Raw genomic sequence first — 20598 nt, forward strand, 5'->3', positions numbered from 1 at the left:
AATTTATATCAAACTTTCCTGCATACTAACTCTTGAAACAATTCACTCTCTTGCTACTTTAAAAGAAACAAATGCTGCTGATGTGGTCTCAACTTTCCAGTCACAACCCACCAGTTGAAGATTCCAGCTATCTCAATGGAAGAGTAGGTGCCTCACCACAGTCTTAGTAAAAAGGAGCTACTAACTGCAAGAAAGCAGCAAAGATGACTGTTGTAATACTAAAAACAAGCCTAAGATTTAATACTTCCTGTTTATCATACTCCATATATAAATCAGGTCTCTCATTCCCAGAGGACTGGTCAGTAATGTGCTGCAAAGCCAAGGAAAGTTAACTTCCATGTCCTTCATGCCTTTTATTAAAGAAATAAATGCAAGGTCTAGAATCCTTCCAATTTTTCATCATTCTCAGTTATAACTGATTCAGCCCTGCAAAAAGGATGTCCTTTTAACATCAGGTGAACATACACTATTGTTTGTAGCTATTTGTAAATGGAAAAGAGAAAGGAATTTCAGAACTGAATGTAGAATGTGCCTTTCAGTTACAAGACTTCCAAACACTTTGCCGTATGATTTCTGTTCACTTCTCATTATTATAAATACCACCTTGGGAGACAAGTAGCATATAAATTCAATAAATAAATAAATATTTTTTAAAAAATCTCACCTGCATCTCCCCCTTCTCATCAGGTTTTGCTGGCTTTGCAGCCTCAGTTGCAGAATTTTTCAAGCTGTCTTTGCTACAGTGCAGGAGGACTTCAATAACATAAAGTGGGTCCAATTCACCAGAGTTGGGCTAAAGTATTAGAAACAATGTCAGTAAGATTCAGTTGTCATTTTAAATACAAATATTAGAAAACCTAGTGAGAAACATGGGACTTCCAAAACCACTTATTTTTTTCTGCCAAAATTTTAACTAATATAGAAGTATGTAATTGTCTACAAACTATATACAATAGGCCCTTAGCATCTTCTGGCTTTGGTTCCATGACCCCTGTGGATATCAAAATCCTTGGATGCTCAAATCCCATTATATACAATGATATAATAAAATGGTGTTCCTTTTATAAAATGGCAAAATCAAGGTTTGATTTCTGGAATTAAAAAAAAATATTTTCAAGCCATGGATGGTTGAATCCATGTAAGAAGAATATGTGGATATGGAGGGCCAACTGTAACCCTCTTCTTTCTATGTATAATGAAATATTTGTGTAAATGTCTATTAGCTCTTAGGATGGGGTTGATACAGGATCCTGATTTTTAGAAAGACCACATATAGATTTGTATTCTACAATTTCATTTTATTCCGTAATGGAAGACAACTATTCTTGGCTCCTCCTTGGACTCTGCCATGCACCACAAAAAAAAATTTTTTTTTTGTTTTTTATTTATATACTGCTATTCCAAAGATCATAGCGGTGAACAGCAAGTAAGCTAATTAGCAAGTAAGCTAATTTGCCCCCAACAGTTTGGGTACTCATTTTAGCGACCTCGGAAGGATGCAAGCCTGAGTCGAGCTTGGGCCCTTTTGCTGGTCTTGAACTTGCAACCTTGTGGTTTCGAGTGAATGGCTGCAGTACAGGCATTTACCCACTGCGCCACCAGGGCTCCAAAATATCTTGTAATGGTTTGAATATTGGCCACTATCACATAAATGCAAGCCTGGATGAAGAGAAAAAAAATCAAAACTGGTAAAGCACACTAGGGTCCAAAACACACTGCAGAAATAATCCAGTATGATATCACTTTAACTGCCCCGGCTCAATGCTAGGGTATTCTGGGAACTGTAGTTTTGTGATACATTGAGCCTCTCTGTCAGAGATCTCTGGTGTCACAATAAACTCCCAGGATATCCTAGCACTGAGCCAGGGCAGTTAAAGCGGTCGCAAACTGGATTATTTCTGCAGTATGTTTTGGACCTAGGTTTTATATAACTTAGTAGAAATACAAGGAGAACGGCTAAAACTTTTAACAATTGTTTTGTTTGCACATTTTTTCTTACACTCAGTATAAATCCAATAACATCCAAACAATGATACCTTTATTTGGATTTGCTATATGGCCAACATGGCTACCCTTAGATGTTTTTTTTATTTCAAGGTATTGCATTTTAGCCATCACAGGGGAATTTTAAAGAGACAGCCTGGGACCTTGCCATCTAAGACTTTTGCCTCCAACAAAGGTAAAGCATTTCCCCTACTATTGGGATTGATTGACATGCTTTACCTCTACATCACCTAAAGTTTTCCTGATGCAAAACATGAAGACATCTTGAGAAATGTAGTGTCCTCTACCTACATAGGAGCCTGTAGCTTCACAAGGAAGGAGACATGCTGGATTCCAAGGAAACATCTTCTTTGAATTGCAAGTGGACATTAAATTTTCTTGACTTTGAAAATCTACCAGTGACTGCAAGGCCAAAGGCGGCGGGGGGGGGGGGGGGGGGGGTGCCAGCTTGCAGATAGCCCTTCCTACCATCTAAACTAAGACAAGTAACAGAAAATGCAGGGCTGTGACTAACATCTTCAATTTTTTTTCTCCTGTTTGCCTTATGAAGAAGCCAGTGTCACTTCAAAAGCTTGCAACAATTGTGCATTTTGGTTGTCCCAATAAAGGTATCATTGTGTGGATGTTATTGGATTTGCTATATGGCCAACACGGCTACCCCTAGATGTTACTCAGTATAAATGGATGCCTTACTTAGGCAGTATAGACCAGAAAAAGGAAAAACAAAATAAAAACAGAGACAGCCACCCTAACAGACCAGAGAAAGCGGTTAGGATCTTGGCTTCCTCTCCTAAAATGATCCAAGGAAGGATCTACAAATTTAGGTAAATCACTGTTTGTGACTGCTGTTAACTCCTCTTTCTATGTCCAGTGGCACATACAAATAGCTCAACAGTGGCTTGTCCTGATACCTAATACAGTACCAGAGAGCCACACAGTAACAGTAAGAACTCTCTGCTGCTTATTTCTTTAGATGCTATGGTTTTATCCTGCTTTTCAGACACCTGTTTCTCAAACAGTTGACTCCATTTTTTAAAAAAAGAGACACAGGCAAACAACTAGGGAAGGGAAGGAGGGGCAGATGAAGAAGAAAGGATACATATGTAGTTCTTTAAGGCCATGACAAGGTGGTAAGCTATTAAGTGGGCAATGAATGGAGTTGAGAAAAGGGAGGAATCCACACACACACTGCCTATTCCTCTTGATTTTTCTCCTCACTTCCACTATTCAATTTCCTGGAGACAAGGCAGGGAAAAGGAAGTAAGATCTCTGCAACTGGTGTTTGGTCTCCCTTTCAGCTTAGTCATATTTTTAGGAAGCAGGGAGTTCAACCTCCCAATGTCAATAGCCCATTAGCTAATGGCTGAAGTGAAAACGTGATCTCCACGTCAAGGGCAACTCAGAAACAGATTCTGAGGTTCCTCAAAACTAGGTAGGAAGTCAGAATCTGAGCCTTTCGACTTTCTCCAAGTTTTCATCATGTGACTCTGCCTCTCCCAACGAACTTATAGTAAAATGCCTCTCCTCTATGGGAAATTCTGGAAAGAAGAGATGTACTTTACTTTGCTCTGTGCTAGACCTTCTATAGAAGTATTTGTGGTTACTGCTGGCACGTAGCTCACCCACATTTGGGAAGACGCATCATATAATTTAGTTGCCAATGACTTCATTACAAATGCTTATATGACATGTAAGGATATAACAAAAGTTCTTTCACAAAGGATCAAAACTAGAGCATCAGCATACAAACACCTCTTCAAACAGCATGAGGACGTTTGCGGCTTACTTTCTTTTGAAAGAAGAGGGGGGAAGGCTTTGTTCAACAAGACATACCATTTGGAGAACTTTTGGAAGATACTTTAAGACTTTGACACTGTATCAAAGATAACTTTAAAATGCTCAGATGTAAACAGAAATGCATTGCCTTGTTCCCCTATTAGATTACCCAATAACCAGAGTATTTATTCATAAAAACAATTGTGGATAATACTATCCCATCCTATGCTGCACAAAAGATACTTACAGCAGCTGTTTTAATTTTGGTTTAAAGACCTATGTTTACTTGTGTCATCTGAACTTTATTTGAAAATGCAATCCATATGTGGAAAAGCAGCTTTAGGCCAACATTTAAAAACATGTGCTGTTTACTTGAACTTGGAAGAGGCTGACATATACATAAAATACTCTAAGGGCACACAAAGCAACCGAGGCTGGATTACTTCATCCTCACTAGATGCATTCTATGACAGGTAGCCAAGTATGTCAGGCAGAAAACCCCAAGGGGAGTCTATTAATTTGTATTAATAGTATAAAATAGGTACTACATAAACAGAAGTTCACATGAATACAAGTTAATAACATGTACTTTTATGTCACTGTTATGGAAATGCAGAGGGGAAAACTATTTTTCTCCAACCATCTGACCTTGCACCACAGTTCTTCCACTACTCCAAGTTGAAAGTTTCAAACAAGGAAAAAGATTGGTTTTCCACTATTCTGATCGTTCACTGCACAGAGATTCCTTTTTCCATCCAGTTTATTTCTATCTGAAATGGAATCTCTTTATTCCTGTAATAATTAAGAATACGTAACAGCAGCAGCAGCAGTTGCATGCTCGAATTTCAGTTGGGCATTAGTTTAAACAAGTCATTAAAACACATTAACACAAGTCATAAAAGGAGTTCACCCAACTCCAGCAGGTGCCTAGCTGTGTCACAGAATATGAAGTGCTGTATGAAACTAGACCTTCTACATGGCTTGTCTACAAAAAATACTAGTTCTCAGTAAGAACTATCATATCTTTGACATGTGTGTATTTCTGTACCAATGGAGAAAACTACAGGATTTTTTTACCTTAACATTTGATTTCTTAGAGAAATTTACCACCACTCCCCAGCCAAAATCATCATCTTCATTTTTCACCTAAGGAAAAAAAACTTGTATAACAGCTACATCTAGAGCAATACTTTTAGTAATGTTTTGATTACAGTGAAGTACTACAGCTAAATACAATTGTCCATTTGCACAACATCAACAAAATATGGAAAGCAATTCTATCCATTTCATAGATAACATGTCAAAATATTCCTGTTAACCAATAAGAAATCAACCACTTCTGTTATAATGCTTATAATATAAAACAATAAACTGTTATAAAGGAATGGTTATAAAATAGTAACAGGCAGGTCACTGAATTAAATGCATATTGCATTACTGTATTAGCACAATGCCAAATGCTATAGGTTGCAATCTGTCTCCAAATTATACACAGACTGAATTTGTATAGTCGACTGTGAGAAAGGTGTTTTGTTTAAAAATAACAGACACCTGTAACCGACTGCTTTTCAGTTTTTAAGACAGGCTGGACTAGAATTAGTAATTACTATATCCTTAAAACTACAGTACATATTAAACAAATGAACAAAAAAGCAAAAGTAAATACGATTAATGAAAGCATAAAAGAAAAGGGATAAAATTTACACTTTTTTTTTAAAAAAAGATAAACAATATTAGACAAAGCCACTGAAAACAAAACACAAAATTCATAAACCAATTTTGAGCCTTGGAAACATTATGAATCTTTCGAGGTTTTCTATACCCTTTCTACACACATAATGAGAATGGGTATTTCAGTATTCTTGGTACATTTGTATTATACATTTGGCCCCACATATTCATGGGTTTAAGGGCATAGCCACTCCTCCATGAAAGTGGAAAAACTGTGAATATAAATAAATATCGATTAAAATAGCAAATGCTATTTTTTGTTGTCTGAATGAACACTTCCCTAGGAATCTCTAGGTCTTCCAGAGGTTGACTATAGAATTGCACAGGAAGATGTAGAGATTCCTAGAGAGAACATATTAATTAAATCCACACATCACTGAATAGAAAACCAGTGAATGTGGGATGTCAACTGTATCTGAATTTTGCATTTACCAGTGTCTTCTAATCATTGTTTTCTCACTGATCTAGTATTTTGTTACTGTAGTTCGTTATTAATAGTTGAGAGCTTCAAGTGGGCACACAAAACAGTGCTGTTCTGCATGGCATTCAATGTTTCCAAACTAGTTTCTGGTATTGTTTTCAAACTGCTTTTAGGAGTTTTTAAAGAATATTTTAATGTGCCTTTAAAATGATTTTATCTTTGTATTGTTTTAATTGGTTTGCATTTATTCATTGCCTTGGGAGCCTTTATGAGACAATACAAATATACTTTAAATAAACACACACACACACATATATATAGTTGGAGTTAGACTGAAGATTAAATTCAACTCTGCACTAGTGGAGATCCACTAGCACAACCAAATATTCTTTCTCTCCCCACCTCCCCCAGTTACATCAAGAGAATGATATCAGTGCACTTAACCCTCACTCAGAGTGACAATAAAATTAATAGTATTTAATCCACCCCTGAAATAAATATTTGTTAAAATTGGCAACACAAAACCCTACTTGTGGGACAGCATGGATACAATGTAGAAAAAATTTGTTGTTTATAAGGTTGTTGTTGTTTTAAGCAGAGAAGTCATTTCAAAAATATCAAAGGTGAATGAAAGCAACTTACTTTTACTAGTCTTCCAGGTTGTAAAAATGGTAAGCAGTACTTTGGCTTATGAATGTATTCTTCTATTTCTTTACCCAGTTTAGCAAGCTGTTGTCTGATTTTATAGTAGATGACCACATTTTCCTCGTTTGGAATTTCAATTTCATTGTACTGGTGTTCCAGCCTATTCACCTCTACAAATAAAAAGGGTGAAACAGTAAATAGTATGAAAAAAATTGTTTGTAAAAGTGATGATATTGAGCACAGTGTTATAGCAAACTACCGTGGCCACTCTTCCCCTAAAGTAACATGTCAGTAACATGAAGAGAAATACCTTATGGCCCAGTATACCAGTGGCACTCAATATATCAAGGTGTTATAAGGAGTGTTGAACCGGCAGAAATGAAAGGAAGGGATAGAATAGCAATCATTTATGATCTACAGGAATGATTCTATTGCACTCATGTAATGAAGCCTAACTTTTTATGAAAACTGAAATTTGTCGCATTTGTATTTGTGTGAATGTCTAGCGACCCCAAATATTTCAAACGTAATTTTATTTCCATGTATTCCAAACTTCAAACACACACAGAATGCTGCACAGGAAAGCCAAGATCAGATTTTTTTTAAAAAAAGAAAATAATTGCATTTAAGGTTCTTCAATTAACATGCTGCTCACAAGAATCCAGTAAAAAGGGTTCTAGTAGCATGGCTTGAAGACAATTTGCTGGAAACATGGCGACCCCCCCTGTCCTTAGTAAAAATAGCCCAGTTGCTGCCACCAGTATTGCTTCTCTAGAGTTGCATACACCACTGGTTATGGGAGGCACAATGGATGCCAAGTCCTTAAAGGATACAAAAGGGTCATGTGCAGACCCCTAATTTCCAAGTTAACATTACGCTTGGAGTTACTGCTTGTTGTAGTGCAAACAGTAAAGGGCCCAAAGCTAGTGAAAACTTTTATCTTATTTTTATTTAAGATTTCATTTCAACTATAACAGATCCTCTTGGACTTTGCTGTAAGTCAAAGGCAAACCAGTCACTAGAAAACTCAAGAGTAGTTCTACAGTTTGCTTCCAGGATCCAGCGTGGATAACCAAAAACCATGGATGCTCAAATCCCATTACATAGAGTGGGGTAGTAAAACAGTGTCCCTTATATAAAATGGCAAAATCAAGGGCGCGTTACAGACCGCCGAATTGCGGTGGTCTGCTGCCAGTGCCGCTTGCAGCGTCTGGGAGCTGCAGCTTCTAAACCGCGGGACTCCCGGACGCTGCCCCGGAAGTGGCACCGCAAAGCGCAAGGCACGCTTTCGCAGCGTCACTTCCGCCATGACACGTCTGGACGCTAGGCATCCAAGATGTCAAAATGGCGGTGGCCATGTGGAACGGCCGCCGTCATTTGTTATGGACAGAGTCCGTAAAAGGAGTAGGGGCGTCTAGAAGAGACGCCCCTTTTTAAAACTGGGACGTCCTAAGGACGTCCCAAATGGTGGTCTGTAACCCGCCAAAGTTTGTGTTTTGTGTTTTTTTTGGGGGGGGATTTCAAGCTATGGACAGCTGAATCCGTGGATATGGCGGGCCAATTGTACATACCCCAAAAGCATTCCAGTACACACACAAAGAAACATAGATGACAAATAAAATCAGCTAGTGAGGCACTTTGAAAAGCAGTTTGTGATGGACAAGGGGGAAGGGTATGTTTCTGGGGGAGGAGGTAGAAACGTGTGTTTTTCCTGGATCTTAATAATAGTCAATAATTAGGCACAGGTTCACTGGTTCTCCAAAGTATATTGTACAAGTGAGCTGTTGCTATATATGCAACAGTAAATAAAAAATAATATATACATTACATAACTTACTTTCAACTACTCCTGGAATAGCTCTGTAATGCTGGAATTGGTAAAAAGACTTTTCTAACATGTATTCTGGGTTAATTTCTTCTACACGCAGCAAATTTAATACCATATTGTATGTCAAATGGAAAGCACTGTTCAGTGGGTCAGCAGATCCCTAAAACAGAACAAGGTATAATGATCAAAAAGAGAAAGAGTTGAGTAACGGCAGTAATTTTTCAAACATTTCGACAACAAATAGAAACAAAATTATCAAAACAATATGCTCCCTCTTCCCACTAATGGAAAACGACATCAGAGGAATTTTCTGCAAGTGGGTCAGTAGTGTGTTTAACAGTTTGTTTAATTTTTGATTGTTTGATTTCTTTTTACCTACTGTATTTTGTGGATTTTATCTGTGTTTTTTACCTATTGCAAACCACTCTGAGTGAACTAGGAAAACAGCAGGGTATAAATGAAATAATAATAACAATTCTTTCTATGTCAGCAGTGTGGTACTTATTCCAGTTACCGAGGTCCAAAACACACCGCAGAAATAATTCGGTTTGGGACCGTTTTAACTATCCTGGCTCAACACCAGAGAATTCTGGCAACTGTAGTTTTGTGAGACATTGAGCCTTCTCTGTCAGAGAGCTCTGGTGCCACAATAAACTACAATTCCCAGGATTTCCTAGCACTGAGCCAGGGCAGTTAAAGCTCAAACTGGATTATTTCTGCAGTGTGTTTTGGACCTGAGACAATATTAAACTTACGTTGCCTTATTAGAATGGCAAGTGTTGAGAAGACAATTCAATCCATATGAAAGAAAGAGTAAACAACAAAGAGAAACATAAGCACTGTATATACTCATGTATAAATCTAGAAATTTTAGTAAAGAAATTAAGCCAAAAAACCTGGGTCGACTTAACCATCAGTCAAAGTACATATAAGTATAATGGTATATAAGTATAATGGTATGTAAGCACTGTCCTTTAATTCTTAAAATAAAAAAGGAACCATCCTCTTCTCTGAATACAGTGGCAAAAGGTGAGAGCTCAGTCTGTCCTGGGAGCACCTAAAAAGAAGCAGTGACTCCCCTCTACTCTCTCATCCATCCAGTCTTTGGGGTGAATACAGTTATGCCTGCCAGAATTTTGTAAGTTCTTTGGCATCATTTCTGTTTGTTCCATCCTTTACATTCTTTGTTGTATTGTGCAGGTAATACTCTTGATTTGGTCTTCTGCTCGGATGCGGAAAATCCGTGGGCGGAAATAACTAATATTTCCCCCTTGTCATGGACGGATCACTTCCTGGTGGAGGCAAAAATCAAGGTCTCTACCCAGATCCCTCCCGGGGGTGGTGGACCTATTAGGATGGTCCACCCTCGAAGGCTGATGGAACCTGAGAGGTTCCAAGAAGCCTTAGAGGGGTTCATGGTTGGAAGTGACTGCGATTCTGTTGATGCCCTGACTGGTATTTGGAATACCGGTCTTTCAAGGGCTATACACAGCATCGCTCCCAAGCGCCCTCTCAGGCCCGCTTCCAAATGTAAGCCCTGGTATACGGAAGATCTCCGGGCAAGGAAGCGGGAACTGCGACGGCTAGAGTACCGTTGGCGGAAACACCTTTGCTTAGACGACAAGGCTCTCCTAGACCAACTGTTAGAGGACTACGGAGAGGCAATACGAGCAGCAAAGAATTCGTTCTATGGTGCTCGTATTGCGTCCGCAGAGTCGCGTCCGGCAGAGTTGTTCAGGGTGGTCAGGGAGCTAACTCAGCTCCCTCCCACCCTGAACCAGATCCTTGAACCTTCTAAGGCCTGCTGCGACCGATTTAATGACTTTTTCGCGGATAAAACCTCTCGGATAAGCGAAGGTCTTGATGCCGACATTCAAGCAGAACCTAGAGTAGAGGTGTCCAGAGCCTCCGTGGACTTTATTAAACTGGATCAGTTTGAGTTGGTAAGTACCGATGATGTGGACAAGATCCTCGGAAGTGTTCGGAAGACAACCTGCTCTCTCGATCCCTGTCCCTCGTGGCTAGCGGCCCAGGGGGGACCGGCGGTAACTTTGTTGTTACGCCGGATTATTAATACATCTTTGAGGGAGGGCCAATTTCCATCAGAACTTAAATTGGCCATTGTAAAACCTATTCTAAAAAAGCCCTCCCTTGACCCCCTGGTACATAATAATTATCGGCCAGTTTCGCTGCTGCCATTTTTGGGAAAGGTGATCGAGAGGGCAGTTGCAATCCAACTTCAGGCGGTCTTGGATGAAACGGATTATCTAGACCCATTTCAAACTGGCTTCCGGGCGGGTTACGGGGTTGAGACGGCCATGGTCGCCTTGGTCGATGATCTCCGTCTGGGCATTGACAGGGGAAGCGTGTCCCTGTTGGTGCTCTTGGACATCTCAGCGGCTTTCGATACCATAGACCATGGTATCCTTCTGGGGCGCCTGGCAGAGGTGGGAATCGGGGGCACTGCGCTCCAGTGGTTCCGGTCCTACCTCTCTGGGAGGTCCCAGATGGTGCAGCTGGGAGACGTGTGTTCCGACGAGCGGACCCTTAAAACTGGGGTCCCTCAAGGAGCCATTCTGTCTCCCATGCTATTTAACATTTACATGAAACCGCTGGGAGAGATCATCCGGAGACATGGGGCGCGGGGTTATCAGTACGCTGATGACACCCAAATCATTTTCTCTATGTCTCCGACTGATGCAGTGACGGAGGATGGCGTCTCTCCCCTCGTGGCCTGTCTAGAGTCAGTAATGGGCTGGATGAGGGAAAACCTACTCAAGCTGAATCCAGAGAAAACGGAGGTACTAGTGATAGGTTCCCCTGGTCCAGGAATGGCGGTGGTTCCACCTGTCCTGAACGGGGTCACGCTCCCTGTGAAGGACTCCGTGCGCAGTCTGGGGGTGCTTCTTGATTCGTCGCTTCACCTGACTGCTCAGGTGAATGCGACGGTCAAGAGCACCTGTTATCAGCTTCGGCTGATTCGCCAGCTGCGCCCATACCTGGCCCAGAGGGACCTAGAAACTGTTGTACATGCTCTGGTAACCTCGAGATTGGACTTCTGCAATGTACTCTACATGAGGCAACCCTTATACCAAACCCGGAAGCTACAGATGGTGCAAAACATGGCAGCCAGGCTGGTCACTGGTGTTTCCAGGACCAGCCATATAACACCGGTGCTGAAAGATCTTCACTGGCTGCCTATTCGCTTCCGGGCCCAATATAAGGCGTTGGTGATTACCTATAAAGCCCTAAATGGCTTGGGTCCAGGATACCTGAAGGACCGCCTCTCCCCGTATATTCCGTCCCACACCCTCAGAACATCTGGGCAGCTATTACTGAAGGTGCCTGGGGCTAGGCTTACTTCCGTCACAAGGCGGACATTTTCCATCGCCGCCCCGGCCCTTTGGAACACGCTGCCCGCCGAGCTCCGCTTGACTACCTCCCTGGCCCAATTTAAAAGGGAGTTGAAAACCTTTTTCTTCCAGCTAGCATTCCCCGCATAAAAATCCTGTGGGCCTCCCTCCTCTTCCGTGGCCATGAGGATGGGCTATTGGGGCTTTTGCTGGTTTTATTTTATTCTTTGTATACTGTATGGTGTTGTTTTTAATTATTGTGCGTGTACTGTAATTTATGTAAACCGCCCTGATCTATGGAAGGTGCGGTATATAAATAAAAACTTTATTATTATTTATATTATTGTTACTGATCCCTAGATTTTACCCTCAATCTAGCTACAGGTCATATCAAAATCCATAATCTTGACTCCAAAAGCTGCCCTCGACTTATACATGAGGTCTCCTTATAGTCAAGTAGATACAGTATATGTCCCTTGTCAGAAAACATATTCAAAGCTAGCAATGTTGGCTATGCAGTAGAGAAGATGAATGGCCTCTGTCTACATTGATATCCCTCTGTCTACACCTATGGTTCCCTAACATTTCTATGTCTCACACCCCTAGGAAAGGTTTGATTAATGTATGCACCACCTACAAAAATAATATCACATTTGAAAATGAAGAAGTCTAATTTCTAATTTTTGAACCACAAATTAAACCACATACAATACTGTGGATGAACAAATTGAACTTAAAAAAATAAGCGTTTAATTCAGAGCATAAAATTGGCCAATGCTATGCACTGAATAAAGTTAGGAACCCCTGGTTTAGACCATCATCACTGACAAAGAAAGAAGCAAAATGTATGGCTGTGACTCTAACATTCTCACTTTTCTTCTCCTGTGTGATTTTAACATTTTTACCAGGTGAAGAAGCCTTGTCAGCAAGTTATTTAAAAAAAGAAAAAAGGACATCTTGTTAACTGACAAAATGCTGAAGAGGCAGAAACATTGCTTCCACCCACTAGATCATTCCTCACTAGGGCTGCCAACACTGGCAGAGGAAATTCCTGAATACTTTTTTCAAATTGAGATTGAATTTCTACATCTTGCTTTACCTGGTAAAATTCATGGAATCAGTTTCACCCACTTAATTTGCCTTCACTGTTTAAACCCACACTTAGAAAATCGGAGCTTTGCAGGACAGAGGGCACAGTCTGTTTCACTTTTTTAATCTTATCTTATTTATATTCTTTTTTACAGTTGTCTTCTCTGTGCACTGTTTTCTTTCTTTATGTCATTTTGTTGTAATTCTATAAACAAATATGACAACTTTTATAACAAAGAGTGTATTTAAAACACACACACACACACACAAGTAAACCTCAAAGAGAGTCTCTGAAAGCAACTATTGGCAGAAGCCATTTCTGTTACTCTCTTAAGCTTGTCTTGTCCTTCTTCACACAGCTACAGTAGGTGGCCAGCACAAGTTTAATACTAAAATACTTTAAATGCGGTATTTTTACATTCAAGCTCAATTGGCTTGTCCTGTTTCCTACTTTTTATATTTATATTTAATAATAGCAATAGCATTTACATTTCTATACCGCTTAACAGTGAACTCAGCATTCTCCAAGTGGTTTACAGCCTGTAAGCCAATTGCCCCCAACATGCTGGGTATTCATTTTACCGACCTACGAAAGGATGGAAGGCTGAGTCAACCTTGGAGCGCTCTGGGATTGAACTCAAAACGTTATGGCTTCAGTACCAGCATATAACCCTGTGCCACCAGAGTGAGCAGCTGACACCTTGCTGTATTTTAGCAAATTCTTCCTAAAGAAAACTAGAAACTCTGCACAGGTCATGTTACTGTTCCATTTCACCTGACATTGCTATCACCCACATTTCACATATAATGGAAAACTCTCTCACAAGTAGGCATTCAAGTATGAGAGAGATCAGTTTCTTCTTTTGACTACCAATAAACTCTGGCATTTGTCTGAAAATGCCAGGTTCTGTGAGAGATTAGCCCAACTAATCACTACTGAGTACTGTCTCTGCTCCTTGGCCATAATTTCTTCCCTTATTTGCTGTAAAACATGGTAGTCATACAGTACTGTCAGTGTCAATCTCACTGCGGAATACTGTGGCAACCATCTTGAAATCTGCGTGGTTCATGTTATTGCGAAGTGAGAGTACTGACATTTGTCTTTTTAAAAAGGAATGTTTCAACATCATGCCAACTGTTCAAGCACTCAGAGCACCATGTCAATGGCTTACAAGCTTGCTCTTTGGATTTTCTGTTGTCAGCTGGACCAGTTGGGCTAATCTCTCACAGAATCTGACCCTTGTTCTCTTCACTGTTGAATGGAGGTCTGTGGAGATGACATTGGCCCGTTTTGTGCGTGCGGAGCGCGCACTCGGGTTAGAAAGGGGTGGTGCTTCCGCACTCCCTAACTCTAGTGCGTGCTCCGCACGCACAAAATGGCGACGGGCGTTCCACACGGCCGCCGCCATGAGGACGTCACGACCGCGCCGCCTCTATATGGGGCAGCGTGGACGTGACGTCCTCGCTCTGCGCCCGGGTGCATAATGCGTCCTTTCCGCGGAGCAGGAAGGAGCTCCGTTTCGGAGCTCCTTCCTGGTCTGGTCCGCTGGGCACAGCCTTCAGACGGCTGCGCTCAGTGGACCAAAGGAGAAAGGGGCCAAGTGCCCCCTTTCTCCTCCTCCCCGACGCCGTGGGGTGTCCTTGTACTTTAAGCCCCAAGGACACCCCTTTCCAGGCTGCGGGGAAGCGGCCTTTTGCCGCTTCCCCGCAGCCCGGAAAGCGGCGGATCGGGGCCTCAGCGGCTGCCGTTCTAGCCACTGAGGCCCCGATACTCCGGGGAAAGGGGCAGGTACAGCCCGCCCAAAATGGGCGGTCTGTAACCCGCCATTGTAATGTTTCACCTTCTTAAAGACTGAGCAAAATGTAAACAGGACAAAGAGGGAGATATATATGTTCCTCCTCACTAAGAGCTGCCTGCACAATCTTCACACATTATTTTAGACCCTTGGGAAAAAGAGTATATCCTCAACACAAACCAGTACTGCAGTATACCTTGAAAAGCAGAAAGGGGCAGAATGTGCCCTGAAGCACATCTTTGTGTTCCATTTCCAATGTTAAAATAATTCAGTTAAAACAGTATAAAATTATTATTTTTTAATTGTAGAGTTAAAAGTGTTTTTACCTTGTTTTTTCTCCTTTGGGGAGAAAGGAGGCATAAAAATAAAATAAATAAACAAATGTCTACAAAGTTCAAACAGGACAAGAGACTCTGCCTTCTTGGCTGAGAAACTAAATTCACTACACTTCTACATCAAAACACAAAGTCCTCATCCTGTTTCACACAATTATGGGTTATATGATAGTTATATCCTACTTTTCTTGGGGACTCTCTTTCTATCCATCCATCCATCCATCCATCCTAAAACCCTGAAGCACTATATCCCCTTCCACTCTCAATCCTCCAAACAAAAATCTCTCTTTAAACCAATCAACCAGGCAGTCAAATCAGTTAATCAATCAAAAACTCTGAGATAAACATTACTGCCCCACTGAAGCGTCTTGACATTCAAGTTCCTAACTTCATTTTGCTATACTAGACAACAAGTACATGTTTTAATTGTATATTTTAAATTGTTCTAATGATTTTAATAGTCTGAATTTATTTTAATGTTGATCTTTTGCATGTTTTAGCTATACTGTATTCATTTTACTTTCTAAGCCACCTTCAGTCTCGGTTCGGAAGAGAAGAGGGATACAAACAAAGCTGATAATGACAACGACGACAACAGGAGCAGCCATATTGTATTAGACCAAAGACCTATCTAATCAATATGCCATTCATGCATTTTCCAGCTACCTATGAGAACCCTGTATCCACCATCTTACACTCCCCAGTAAACAACTGGAGACAACGGCCCCTCAATCCATAAATTTACTTTTAAAGCCATCTAAACTGGCATCTATAACTACATACATACATACATACATCGCTTACTATTTGATGTTCTTGTGGTGCCTGTTTATTGAACCATTTCCTGTATTGCTATGTACTGTATTGCTATGTACTGTATATGTATTATCCTACTTGAGAGTATGTATTTTCCCTGGAAAATGATTAACCATCCATTATGAAGCCAAGCCCTCCCTCCAGTCCATCTGCCTTGGTCCAGGCCTTGGAGGTAGAGAGGAACTGCTGGACCTCTTACCCTTTCCCTCCACCACTCCCTTCTCCTTCTGTGTCTTGTCTTTTTAGATTGTAAACCCGAGGGCAGGGAATCGTCTAACTAAAAGATTGTACGTACAGCGCTGTGTAAATTGTGGATTGATATTTTCAATGAGCTAACTACCACCATTCATTTCTTGGTCAGTTGCTGCCTGCTCTGAATGCATAAGTGTACATATGAAAATAGTATTTTTTGGCCCACTATACACTTTAAACTTACTTACACCTAATCTTTTTTGTTATTTTATGATCCATTCTCCTGCTTCAGAGGGATCCCTTTGCAATCTATTTGTGTTACCACCAAACTAAACAATCTGGCATAATTAGTAAACTTGGTCACTTCACTATTCACTCATAATACCAGATCATTTATGAAGGGGAAAAAACACAACTTCGATAAGGATGCATGACTCCATTCCTCACATCCTTCAACTGCAAGAAATGACTGTTTATTCCTATTATTTACTTCCACTTTTTAACCAGTTTTCAATCCATAAGAAGACTTCTCTTATCCCACCTCTACTAAGGTCTAATCTTCACTGCAGAAATAATGTAACTTGACACTGCTTTAAGTGCCATGGCCCAATGCTATGGAATCTTGGGATTTGTAGTTTGCTGTGGTACCAGAGCTCTCTGACAGCAAAGGCCAAATATCTCATAAAACTACAAATCCGAGAACTCAATAGCATTGAGTCATGGCATTTAAAGTGCTATCAAATTGTTTTATTTCTGCAGTGTAGAATAGACCTGTTTGCTCATGATTCTTTGTGCCATACTCATCAATGCAAAGAGATTTTTTTCACTTTAAAAAGGCCCAAAATCAGTGGAATGAAAATAGTATTTTCCTAGCTCCTAATGTTTCTAGGTTAGCTCTGCCTTTACCGAAGTTTGTTCTCCTCAAGTTCAATCACACAATTCTTATTGCAATAAAAATCTATTTGTGACACAAATATGAGATTTATCCCTTCCCAGTAACTGACTATTCCCAACACAGAACAAAATATAAATAATTGTCAATGCCCTAATGCATAAATGTAATGTCACAGGATATGAAGCATTTGATATTTTAAAAAATGACTGCAGCGTGTTCTTTACTTTGACCTGATAAATAACTGTATTTTTATGTTTTATGGTTAAAACAACTATACTGTGTTTGAAACAAATCAGTTTCAAAACTGTTAGTTATGATCTCTTGTTTCAAAATAGGTTAAAGTATTTTAGTTCCAGTTAAAATAGTAAACTGAGGTTAACCAAAATCAGAAAGAACAGCTGTTCATGATCTGATGGCTATAGTGGAGAAGCAGAGGGAACAAGGGAGAAAGAGTGTTTGACCCCAACACTTTTCCTCATCAACACAAACCATGATTTATTATGACATCCAGACTACAGTACAGTGGTACCCCGGGTTACGAATTTAATTCGTTCCGCGGCGCCGTTCGTAACCCGAAAGATTTCGCAACCCGAAAAAAGGCTTTCCGCTAGCGCTGGAAAGCCGCGGCTTTTAAATTTCGTGCCAAAAAGCGCCGAAACACACTGAAAAAAATTTTGTAACCCGAAAAATCTTTCGTTACCCGGAACAGTTTTTTCCAAGCTAACTTTTTCGTACCCCGGAAATTTCGTAACGCGATCAATTCGTATCCCGGGGTACCACTGTAGTTCAAAGTTGTCCATCCAATGGCCCACCAAGTTTTTAGGCTTTTAGGACATCAAAGAATCTTACCGAAACGTACAAAGACTAATAGGATCTAATGACCAGTAACAGTTGGTGACCAAAAAAGCAGGAGTCAAACATAGGGTTTGGAGGATATACTTTATTTATCATGTGCATCTTGTGTCAGGTCTAGAAGTGATAACAACTTCCTATGGCTTTTCCTGTTTCCTCATACACTCATGTTATGTCCTTAAGAGATAAAATAATAAACCTTCTACATTGACATCCTCCCTATGAGATTTTTGTTTAACTGAAAGGCTCTCAAGTTGAATCAAGTAAAGGCAAACACAACCATAAAATACTTCACTATGACCAATTTGGCAAGCAAGAAACAATTCTCAAGAAACATGGTTTTGGCACTTGCAGGATGGGCAAAGAAAAAAGGAAAATAGTAATAACTCAACATTTTCCAGAGGTGGAAAAGCAGATGCAGAGACCAAGCACACCAGTCTAGACTACATACTACACAAGGGGTGACCTAACATCTTTTTCTTTACTAAATATTACTGTAGCCCACTGCTGTGCTTTAAATGTACAGAAGAAAAGTACATATTTCATTAGTGAACAGTTGAATGTTTTCAAATCACTTTCAACTTATGGTGACCCTAAGGCAAACCTATCATGGGGTTTTCTTGGCAAGATTGATTCAGAGATTTGCCACTGCTTTCCCCTGAGGCTGAGAGAATGTGACTTGCCCATGGTCAGCCAGTGCGTTTCATGACCAAGTGGGAAATCAAACCCTGGTTTCCAGAGTCGTAGTCCAACACTCAAACCACTAGGAACAGTTAATACATAAGCCTATTCTGGATATTCAAAAATATAAGGAAATCTTTCTTTAGGTCAAAAATTCAAGCAGTTTTTGAAAGAATCTCAGAATTCAGCCTGTACTACGTGTTCTATGAAGGAATTACAGTATACATTCCACATAAGTGCACAATGTTCTCCTACAAAGAGATGCACAACACTAAAACAATCCTCTGTCTCTTTATTCTAACTTGTATACATTCATCTTGCTTTATTTTATGATAGTACAGTGGGCACTCCCTGTATGCGGGGATTTGTTTTGGATCCCTCCACGTAAGGGGAATTCAGCATATGCTGGAGCCCATTGAAAATAATGGGGCTCGCACCTGCAGCGCCCACATGACACGAGCACACGCCCCATTAGTTCTTCCAGGGCGTGCAAGGGGCTCTTCCAGCGCGGCTTTCAGTGTATGCTGAAAGCTGCGTATGGTGCACTAGCGTAAAACATGGGTGCACTGTATAAAAACCAGACGCTTTAACAGAGATATGAAAGAGCAGAGTAGAGCCTCTGGCACAAACAGAATAATGGGCTGGCCAGTAACATGGACAGCAATGCCAGGGAAGCTCACATCTAAGAATGTACTGAGCTGGGCTTGTCCCCTAGCAGATGTTTTTGGAGTCCTTGTTTGTATCATGGCCAAACAACAGCCATCCTGTGGCATGAAAGAGTTAGCTTGCATGGGGGACAGTTGCCCTCGTAAAAGAGAGCTGTCATTGGGCGTCCTGCAAGGCGCCACCCTGTCCCCCATGCTGTTTAACATTTACATGAAACCACTGGGAGAGATCATCCGGAAGCATGGAGCTCGGTGTTATCAGTATGCTGATGACACCCAGATCTATCTCTCCATGTCTCCAACTGATACAGTGACTAAAGAAGGCATCTCTCCTCTGGATGCCTGCCTGGGGTCAGTAATGGGCTGGATGAGGGAAAACAAACTCAGGTTGAATCCAGAGAAAACAGAGGTACTCGTGATAGGTACCCCAAGTCCTGACAGGGAAATTTGTCATCCTGTCCTGGATGGGGTCACGCTTCCCCTAAAGGACAAAGTTCGCAGTTTGGGAGTACTCTTGGACTCATCCCTACAGTTATCATCTAAAGTAGATGCGATGGCCAAGAGTGCTTGGTACCAGCTTTGGCTGATATGCCAACTGCGACCCTGCCTCGACCAAAAGGACCTTGAAACTGTAGTACACGCACTAGTAACCTCTTGATTAGATTTCTGTAATGCGCTCTACATGGGGCTACTTTTGTACCAGGTTCGGAAGCTTCAGCTAGTTCAAAGCGCTACAGCCAGATTGGTCGCCAGAACTTCTAGATCAGATCATACAACACCAGTATTAAGATCTATCCACTGGCTGCCTATTAGCTTCCGGGCTCAATACGAAGTGTTGGTTATTACCTATAAAGCCCTACATGGCTTGGGCCCGTGTTACTTGAGGGAGCGCCTCTCCCTATATAATCCACCCCGCACTCTCAGAACTACAGGGAAATGCTTACTTGAACATCCTAAGACGAGATTGGCATCAACTCGCCAAAAAGCTTTTTCGTCTGTAGTTCCCATGCACTGGAACAAGCTTCCGGAAGAGATATGGCATAGTCCTTCTTTAGATACCTTTAAGAAAGCCTTAAAGACTTAGCTTTTCCAGTCAGCATATCCTCCTGACTCCACATAGAATTTATGTTTTGCTGAAAGACGCTCATTATGACTGACAGATGTTTTTTATGTTTCTATGTTTTTAGATGTGATTTTAGAATATCTGTTAATTACACATGTATTCGTGGTTTTATCTGTATTGATATTATGATTAATTGTATAGATATATTGTGTATTTGATGGACCTGTGAATCGCTTTGATCACCTTGGAAAAGCTGTACATAAATAAAAAAATTATTTTATTATTATTATTAAATACCTTGTTGGATACATTTCGTATTCCCTTTGCAGTTTGAAACTGGGAAAAGCAATGAAGGCTGGGAATCAACTGGGAGAGCAAGTTTTCCTCTGTTGCTAACCTGACTGAACAGTTCGCATAGCTATTGGGGTGGGGGTGAATGGGCCACATTTGTCTGCT

General features: G+C 40.7%; 1 protein-coding gene across 2 annotated transcripts in view; it reads right to left on the reverse strand.

Annotated features, from left to right (window-relative positions):
* Positions 1-20598, reverse strand: part of MTREX (Mtr4 exosome RNA helicase) — a 58082-nt gene that overhangs the window by 16908 nt on the left and 20576 nt on the right. The window contains exons 16-19 of one of the 2 annotated variants that reach the window (XM_042453813.1): positions 8415-8565; positions 6575-6747; positions 4858-4926; positions 665-793 (exon numbers count right to left, since the gene is read on the reverse strand). In XM_042453813.1, the coding sequence (XP_042309747.1) occupies positions 665-793; positions 4858-4926; positions 6575-6747; positions 8415-8565 (522 nt within the window). The remainder of the gene's footprint in view (positions 1-664; positions 794-4857; positions 4927-6574; positions 6748-8414; positions 8566-20598) is intronic. The other variant, XM_042453816.1, reaches the window with a different exon arrangement.

Source organism: Sceloporus undulatus, chromosome 2 (assembly GCF_019175285.1).
Source record: "Sceloporus undulatus isolate JIND9_A2432 ecotype Alabama chromosome 2, SceUnd_v1.1, whole genome shotgun sequence".
NCBI lineage: Eukaryota > Metazoa > Chordata > Lepidosauria > Squamata > Phrynosomatidae > Sceloporus > Sceloporus undulatus.